At 44.5% G+C, this 9462-nt stretch overlaps 1 protein-coding gene across 1 annotated transcript; it reads right to left on the reverse strand.

Moving 5' to 3' along the window:
* Positions 1-1393: 1393 nt before the first annotated feature.
* On the reverse strand, positions 1394-7095 carry BAG3 (BCL2-associated athanogene 3; the record flags this gene model as incomplete). The annotated part of the gene is made up of 4 exons (XM_009070768.1): positions 1394-2692; positions 4320-4655; positions 5469-5558; positions 6745-7095. Coding segments are annotated over 4 exons (1542 nt in total), but the record flags the coding sequence as incomplete, so codon positions are not given.
* Positions 7096-9462: the final 2367 nt, after the last annotated feature.

Consider the following 9462-nt stretch of genomic DNA (forward strand, 5'->3'; position numbering starts at 1 on the left):
TGACCAACACTGAATGATAGCACATGAATTCAGGCTCCACTAGCAGCAGATGACTTGTTTTACAAAGATAGCACCTGTTTAACTTCCTGTAAATGGTACATTTTCAAGACTACAATCTTAATTTCCACAGTGCCACTTTAGCTACTGAGGTGGCTTTGATCTGGATTATTTTAGTGGCCTACGAAGACAAACCATGAAGAAACAGAACCTCATACCTCCCGTAGACTTTGCTTAGAGAGTTCAGTCCTAAAAACCCATAGCTGATTTTCCTCCATTTAAGTATTTTTGTTACCTGATGTCAGAGATGTGTGTCCTCAACTGAAATATAATCATGCAAGAGCAACGTGTCACTGAAGTGAGCTCATACAAGAATTATGCAGGGCAGATGAACTTTCACACCTCTTCTGCTAGAATGCCTACAATGCTGCTCCCAAAGCTGGAGGAGCCAAAAGGTTACAAGACATTGTGTATTCTTACATGGTGGTGTTGACTAGCAAAATGAAACTAAAAGAAGCATCAGCCTTCTACCTCCAACTGAGCAGACAGTTCACAGCCCAACTGTTATTTCAAAACACATGTTGCAGTACAATTTACATGCTGTTATTTTAAAATAGTGACAGTTCCCAATCACCACTCTCAACCTGCCACTTAAAAACCAGATTTTCAGGTGGATTTAAACCCAATTTCCAATGTGCTCTCATGATTCAGAGTCGTTCAGAAAGTAATCAATTGCCTTGAGCAGCTATATTGAAGTTTTCCTCCTATGCTGCGAACTTGCTAATCAGGTAAAAAAAGATTTGTTAATTTTAGAAATGAAAGTCAAAGGTAACCTGTGGAGTTTGTTAGGAGTCCTTCCTCCCCTGCACTCATTCTGCACTGGTCTGACTCTGCTGCTTTAATTTTACATGGAGGCAGCTGAAATGTTTTGTGTCCCTTGCTTTGGTGTAAGTTGCTAATCACTTGGAACAAAGTATGGCTCAAACTGTTGACGAAACTGAGAGGAATCATATTGGCTCTATGAATACCAAGTGTATTTAATTGGAAATTCAGAAGTAGTTGTTAATAAAAGGCTAAGGATGTTGCAGAAGAAGTTAAGATTCTGTAAATTTCTGTAAGACAACAGCAGCTGATACAGAACTTAATGTTACAAACATTGCTGTTAAATGTTGAGTCCTTGGGAAGGAGGGGAATGCTAAGCCAAATTCCTTCCTCAACCCATAGATGTGATACAGCAACAACATTAGAAGGGAGGAAGTGAATGGAGAAAGGTCTTGCTGAGAAAGCAGCTGTCAGACATCAACCACAACACTGTACTAACAGAAATCTCTGTGTTTAGAAGAGTGAAACCAATTCCTGCCTTTACATTTCCAGCTTATAAAACCACAAGACTAAATTAGGCTTCTGTATTATTTTATTTCCCTCTTAAAATATAGCATCGAAGTCCTGCACACATATAAATATCCCTACAGTTTCTTACACACTTTCTATCCATCATTACTTAAAGTGCCCAACTGTGAACATTAAAAATAAAAACATTACAGTCAAAGAGTGGCTATACTTGTAGAAGGACTGGTATTCTGGCAGTGCAGGCCTCTGATTTTACAAAAATCACCTGCAAAAGAATACACCCTAAACAACACGCATCAATATTAACCCTGAAGTATTTTTTCCCACTCAGCTGCTCTAAAAGCAATTAATGTACAGGGTTTATTTTTGAAACATGTCTTTTACATAGTGTAAGAATAAAGGATAAATGCATTACTTTCTTTCTAGCTCCCTCCTTTCCCCACAAAGTGTTTACTGTGTCCCAAGCTGCTATGTTGATTAAAACCAGTTGAAAAGAGCTCTGGAAATGCATGCAACTTAAAATTCACTTAAACACACTTTAAGTTATAAAGTCTGAGAGGATTTTAATTTCAGCACGTAGCTATGGTTCGGTTGGGTTATTAGATGTGTTTGTCGTAGTAGCAAGATTGGTAAACACTTCTTCCTTGGTTTCAGGCTGATGTCTTTCCACTTTGGTTTCCTCTTGAACATTTTTGTTACTGGTATCTCCTTTGCTCTTGACTACCACAGGTTCAATCTCCATGATTTCCTGTGGTGGCTTAGGCTCTGGCTGAAGTCCATCAACTTGAACAGGTTCTGGGACATCTTCTGCTTTCTGTTCAAGTTTCTCCAAAATGGTCTGGACCTTCCTTACGCCATCTCTCCTGGCTTGACGCACATCCGGACGACCCTCAGGGTCCACTGAGTCTAGGGCTAGCAACTCTTTGGTCAAATACTCTTCAATCATCAAGTATTTTTTGTCAGTTTTCTTGCCTTCAAAGGTGTTGACTGCCTGCTCAAGCATTTGTACTTTCTCCAGAATTGCTTCCACTTTCAAAACACCAGGATGCTTTTGAGGTTCTCCTGTTTCCACTGTCTTCTGTGGTGCTGCTTCTTCAGGAGGAGGTCTTTCCTGGGGGGGAACCACCTTAGCTGTGCAGGGAACCCTTTTATCAGCTTTCTCTGCCATGGCTGGAGGCTTCTGGGGTGGCTGTTTAGGATCTGGTTCTTGGTGGGTGACCTGAATTGGGACATATGCTGACGGTGCCTCCGTTTCGGGTGGTGGGGCTGCCTTGTTCTCAGGCTTCATTTCAGGTGGAGGGGGTGGTCTTGGTGGCTCTTGAGGGGGGACTTGTTGCTGAGAAACCTGGTGAGCAAGGCAAGTTTTGTGTTGAGACACAATGCTCCTTATTTCCTTCTAAAGAACAAGCAATCTAACATCCAATTTTCTGTACTTCCAGCAGTGCAATTTTGGCACACGCTAGATAACTAGTCTTTCCTGTGCACTGCTGGATTTTACTGTTTTAAACTCAAAACCAGCACTGTGCTGAACAGCTACTATTTTCAAGTTTCAGACTACAAGCACCAATCAACTCTCACAGACATTGAACTTCAACCCACTAAATCCTGTCTGTGCTCACTAAACCCAGCAGTTTTATAAGGCAGGACTTGAGAGCAAAGCCTTCACCTGACTTAATCAGTCAGATTTGCTGCAGCTGACAGCAGCACAATCCAGACCTCATCCTCTGGGTCACTGTTTGACAGTCCATCTTTCCTGAAGAGACAACTACTTTCCTGAGTTTTAATCACATTTTGGGCCATTCTCATCCTGTTTCTGATTTCAGGACATTGCTTTTTTTTTTTGCTAGCACTTATTTTTACTCATTTTATCTTTAGAGTGTTGACATGCAGAGGTTACTGTGTCAATCTTATTACACTGCAGCGATTAGAGCCAATCCCTGGGATTACCCCAGATCTAAGTCACCAAATCAGAAATCTCTTGAAATTGAGATCAGTTTTGAAATCGCAGCAGAAAATTGAAATTTGTGAGATTTGTTTTCCTTCCCCTCACACCCCATTTACTCATTTGTCCACATACACAGATTTTGGAAGATACTAGACGCAGCTCTCATGGATTTAGACAGCTGACGTAAAATATCTGTATTTTATTTAAAGCAAGTAAGTAAATGACCTGCACTGACAACTGTTACTGCTTTACCCCTTGAACATAGACTTTGACTTGAGAGTGCAAATTCTCACTCATAAAAATAAATTAGCACTATGACCTACATGCCATTAAAACTGAAGTCTTCCTGGTTTTGTTCTGATACCTGGGATTTCAACAATATTAACCTAATTCTGCTCCTGTCATTTTTTATGTGAAATCTCTCCAGAGAGGAAATCAAGGTTTCTTTCTGTACATAACCCCTTCCACACACTCACAGTTGTCTAATTCCCAGTAGCCTTTTAACTGCAGTTTTACTAAGAAGATGGAAAAAAAAAGTTCAATGAGCAACAGGTTCTGTGAGCAAGAACATGCTTCAAGCAAGAAGAATAAAAAGCTCCAAGACTAGACTTTGCTGATCCTCTTTCTTCATAGCTAAAATTACTTGGTGCATCTGATGCTATCCCTAAATGGTTCTGAGACATCACTGAAGTGTATTTACATAGATGTCACAAATCCCATGGACCTGAATTTCTTCTCATAAACATCATGCAACATCAGTGACCTCAGTGTAATTACACCCAATTATACTCTGACGAGAGAAGATGAAATCAGGTGTTAAATCATATTTCAGTGATCCAAACACTCCACAGCCCTGATAGGTGGAGAGGCAACTCACTGCTAATATTATCTTAGCATCTTCCAGCTTAAATCTAGAAATGGAAGCTGCTTTACATGCTTTCATGTATGTGTTAGTACAAGCCAATTTCTCACTCTTGCCACACTAACAGAGTCCCGGGCAGGTGATGAACTTCCCCATTCTACATACCTGGGGTCTGTCTACAACTGTCTGCACTCTGATGGGAGCTGGGGGCTGTATCTGGGTGGTGACTCTGGCTGGTGAACTCTCACGACTCGATGAGCCTCTCTGAGCCATTCTGAACGGAGACTGCGCTCGTGTTGGCTTGGGCTCCCTCTCATCTGGTTGGATTTTGTGAAACACTGGTTGGTGGGCTTGGAATTCACCCTGCTGGGCAGGGTAGTGTGTCTTCTGTGCCTGGTGGTAGGCTTGGGTTGGTTGGCGTGGGATATTTTCGTGGATCACAGGAATTGGAATATAACCACGAGGAAGCTGATGGCTTCCTGCATTGGGTCTGCCAGAGGACTGAGGGGACACTGTTGGAGAATCTCCAGGAGGTTGAGGCTGCATTGAAAACAAAACCCATTATTAAATTTTAACCATTTTGTGCTCACAGTACTTTTCATTTCCTAAGAGAAAAGGAGGCAGTTATCATAGAAACTGAACTCCTGTTTCCGGCATGCTCCACATTTCCCTGTTTTTTTGGCCAAGGGCTTCATTAGACAAACCACAGAAGTTGTGAGAGCATCTTTATAACAAGTAGAAACCTGAGCTACAGCATTCCCAGCCCTCAAATGAGCAGGGAGTGGATGCTCAGTCAGAATCTTCACTGCTTTTGCATGGCTGTTCCTGTCTAAACCTGTTAAATTTGAGGTAAACTGAAGCTAAGCAAACAAATTACATGCTGGAGACAAAAATCAAACCCCTAACAGGCACACAACACTTAGACTTCTGATCCCAGCCACACTAACAGATTTTGTTTGTATTGTTGGGGTTTTCTTAAAGCATGTAATTAATTTGTGGCAGGCTATGGCAATGCAGGTATGACTAAAAACACCTTTCCCACACCTTCGGGCCCTTCCAGCACCTTAACCCCTTGGCACCAGCAGCAAGAGCTGCACTAGCTCAGACCTGCTGTTAGAAACAAGCACTGGGCTGGGCTTGCTGCAGAATCCAGTTCTCAGCATGTTCCAGATTCTGGGTCTGGAGCCCAGGGAAAGGCAAGTTGTTTGCTCCCAGCTGCCTCCTACCTCCTGCTACACCAGTCCATAGCCTCACCTACTCTACACCAGCTGCAGGAGCTGATTTCCTGATGGGTACATTACACAGCACAGTGACAGGCCAGGACAGACTGGAGTTGGCAGAGGAGAGAGTAGAACAACAGCCAGAAAGCAAGAGAAGAGCAGGCAAGGCAGGAACAAGACCTCTCTTTTGGTGCTAGCAAACTGCTCAGCTGCCCATGAAACAGCAACCTAAAATAAATAAATGCTGGTTTGTATTACAGCACCCATCACTGGCACTACTGGTGGCCTTGCTGATGTGCAGTTTAAAGTCACCAGCACAGGCTCTGGTCAGTCAATCCCCACACTGCACTGCCCAAGTCTGTAACAGCAGGTCCTCTCTAGCTATGTCTGAGGAATGCAGAAAGCGGCACAGAAGACACATTGCTGAAGTCACCCTGCAGGCAAGACAAAGCTATACAGTGTTGGAAGAAGGAAAAGCTGAGTCTCTTGTCCTGGGACTGCATGGACAAGGCATCATTAGTCAGGACAGCCAAGAAATCTGCCAACAGGATTGTAATTATATTGTGCAGACTCCAAACAGGTTTCAGAGAAGAAGCCACCACTGCTGAATTACAGACCTGATATGTTTTCAGCTTGGTGAAAGCTGAATTTCCTGCTCATCTCACTTTGAATAAAATTGAGGTTGATCTTTCCATGTATTACAGGAATACCAGTTTGCTAATTCTCTACAGGAGAACAGGCCAACCAAAACCCTAACTTTCCTTCTGAAACACAAACCAAGCAGGGTGACTTTGTTCTAAGAAGTTCATACTTTGAAACTATTTTCACATGCCACTGAAAGACAGAAGTATTTTATAATTCACTTTTAAATCTGCATATTATGTAAATCCATACACTTTATACAACTGAAATATTAAATTAGGAGGCAAAGAACTTGTGAAGTGGCCTGGGTTGTTAGCTGACTGGACACTTATTTGTCTCTCCTACTTTGTTCACTTCAGTTTCTGACTCATGGTGCAGAACACAAGGGACTTGCCTGCACCCACCACTTGTGGGGGAACCTGTGTAAACCCTGACACCACCCTCCCCTGCAGCAGGACCTGCTCAGCTCAGAGGGCCCTTTTTGCATTTTTACACGCATTTCTCTCCACAGACTCATCCCAGAACCAAAGCATGTGATGCTAGAAAAACCTTAACCCATCCATGCTGCCGTGACTGAGTACTTTTGGAGTTTACCACTCTGAAAGTACTGGGAAAATGGAATCCCATGGCAAGTTTGGCTTTCTGAAGGATCAACTGCCTATGAGACATTCAGGTCACAACTGCTGCAAAGCTCCCTGCAAACAGAGCCCAGCAATGCTGACGGTTACCTCGGGTCCGTGTGCGGCCGACGCTTGGGCTGCTGCAGCTGCTGTTGCCTGTCCACATTGTTTATCCGTCGGAGCAGCCTCTGTTGGTGCCCTTGGAGGGGACTCGGGGCCAGCATAGGCCCCTCTGAGTGGTGGCTGTGCCTGTCCCGTGGTGGGCACAGCTTCTGTCTTGTATCGCTGCGCCGCGGGCTGTGGGGCAGAGAAGCAGGGGTGCTGCTGCCTGCCATCCATGCCCTCGTGGATGACAGGAATAGGGATATAGCCAGCTCGGAGTTTGGGGTATCCCACGTTTCCATCTCTTGCTGGCAGCTGCTTGGGGCTGTCGCGAGATGGACCATTCGCTGAGGATTCCTGGAAATCAAGAACATCACAGAACACATGTTGGTAGCTCAATAAGAAAAAGCTGCCCTAAAGATCTGTGCTGAAAGCAGCATCAGCTGTGTATGAGGAGTTTAGACCTTCTCAGGTCTGCGCGGGGCAGCTAACAGCAGGTGCTAACATTCCAGGCAAGGGAAGAGAGGAAGCTAAAAAAATCTGCTTATGTTTCAGGCTTTCACCTCCCCTGCTTCTCATAAATACCAACTTGGGCTTTAACATACCTGCCTAATTACAACAGGATTTCTCATTTAGCATGCATCACTTGCATCTAGCTGCCAGCCCACCCCCCTCAGATGGAGCTCATCCAATTCCAGCAAGCACCCATGGGACGAGGCATTTCCTTAGCACCTCTCCCAACACATCCCTGCTATAGATAACATCTGCAAACACACTTTCAAGGAAGACTAATCCCACCAGAAGCACAATGTTTGTTGGTGTTGCTCTTCCCACTGGCTATCTGAAGAGATACTGATGCCGCACACTGAAGAATATATTTGCTTTCAGCTAGGGGAGGATCCAGTTCAGTAAGTATTGAGGGAAAGGGGAAAGACAGGATAGCATAAGGAAGGAGAAAACACTGAAAAGCAAGCTGAAAAAAATCCCTGTGTGGTCTGAGTACACTCACTGGACAATGTCAAAGCTCTGGCAAGGGTGGAAGTGGTTTGTACTAAGAGCCTTCACAAGTCCTCTAGTAAGTTCTTCCTGCATCGGTCGTTCTATTTTGAGACCCCGCGAGGGCCAAGTTCCAGATGTATCTCTAAGTCAGATCATGTAACAAGCACCTCTGTCATTCAGAGGGTAATGTCATTATTCAGTAAGAGGAGAATTTAATAAGGGGACATATGGTGCAAGTGTTGGAAACCCTATTTTTAAAGAGGTGTTTAAGCTGCAAAAATATTTCATGTTGCTTCTAGACACATTAATATATTAATTTATTAGGAATCGACCATTTTATCAACCAGATTTTCAGTGTTCCTCCCATATGACAATATCCCCTTAAAAAGTAATTTCTGAGAATTCCTGTGAGCAATGAAACTGCAGAGAATAAAGTCTGTTATTTAGGTAAGCTAATGAAGACAAAAAGCACTGAAAGGAACAAGTTCAAAGTCTGAGCCCCAGACTTTTACTCAGTTAAAACAAAAAAAGTCTCCACAAAGGAAGAATTCTGAAAGAGGCACAGAGGAGAGCCAGGCCTAGAAACTTCGCAGGGAGAAACAATCTGAAGCTGACTTTTCCAGCTGCAGAACAAGGATGATCTCATGCCAAGGTCTGCACCAGGATCCAGTGCCGACAGATGAGTCACTTTCAATTCACCCTACCGGGAAACCTCATTGCTCTGCCCAGCTCAGGCTGTCCAGGGGCTTTCACAACCCCACGCACCGACCAACATGTGCTGGGTCACCTCCCAGCAGCACAGCCCCGAGCTCACAGCACTCCCAGGGTCCGCAGGGACGTGCAGTTACGTCAGCAAACTGCATTTGCAGGAAAATAAATGTGAGGTGTGCTCAGCTAGCAACAATGCCAGGGCAGAGCCAAGAGGCAGGGAGGGAAACTGATGATTCGACAGTCGGAAGAAGCACCTTGGTGCTCGGCGCTGACTCCGTGCATTCTGCCCTGGCTGCACCAGCTGCTTGGCACAGTCTCCCTGACGAGAAACCCGAGTGCTCACAGCCACCCACCCCACCACAGGCATGGCCCCCACCGCTATAAAAAGGAGATTCTCTCACTTCCAGCAGCTCTGCGGGAAGGGTCGGTGCCTGGGAAGGGTTTTGGAGCTGGCTGGACCACCTACAGGTGCCCTAAAGTGAGAAGGTTGTCAGCCAAACTCGCTCCACTCCAGCTGGGTGTACAGAGCTGCCCGAAGGGGTTACTTGTCAGCTCCTCTCGTGGTATTTTTGGGGTTTGCAATGTTTGGAACTGCTCCATTTGGGGATAAGACCTCCAGTCTTTTGGAGGAATCCACAGTGATAAATCATTCCCAAAGATTCAACACAGACAGTGTCCCACTCCCCACACCCTCCAAGAGCCACAGGCTTCCCTCCCTTCTCTTCATGTTCAGACCCGTGAGGCTGCCCTTGTTTTGAACCATTGCAGCAATCTGAGAAATCTGCCACTGCAACTTAAGCCTTGGTAAGAAATACAAGAGAAGCAGCCCAAAACCAAAGCCATCAAACTTTTATCAAATGCTTTATCAAACCACTTGATTCGCAACTGAAGTAAAACTTCTGGCAATACTTCAGGGTTTTTTGGTTTGTTTGTTGGGTCATTTTTTAATAGAAATCCTGACCCCTCTAAGAGTCACAGCATATACTATACTCCCATAATTTCTCATGTGTTCTT

This window comes from Acanthisitta chloris, unplaced genomic scaffold (assembly GCF_000695815.1).
Source record: "Acanthisitta chloris isolate BGI_N310 unplaced genomic scaffold, ASM69581v1 scaffold41792, whole genome shotgun sequence".
Lineage (NCBI taxonomy): Eukaryota > Metazoa > Chordata > Aves > Passeriformes > Acanthisittidae > Acanthisitta > Acanthisitta chloris.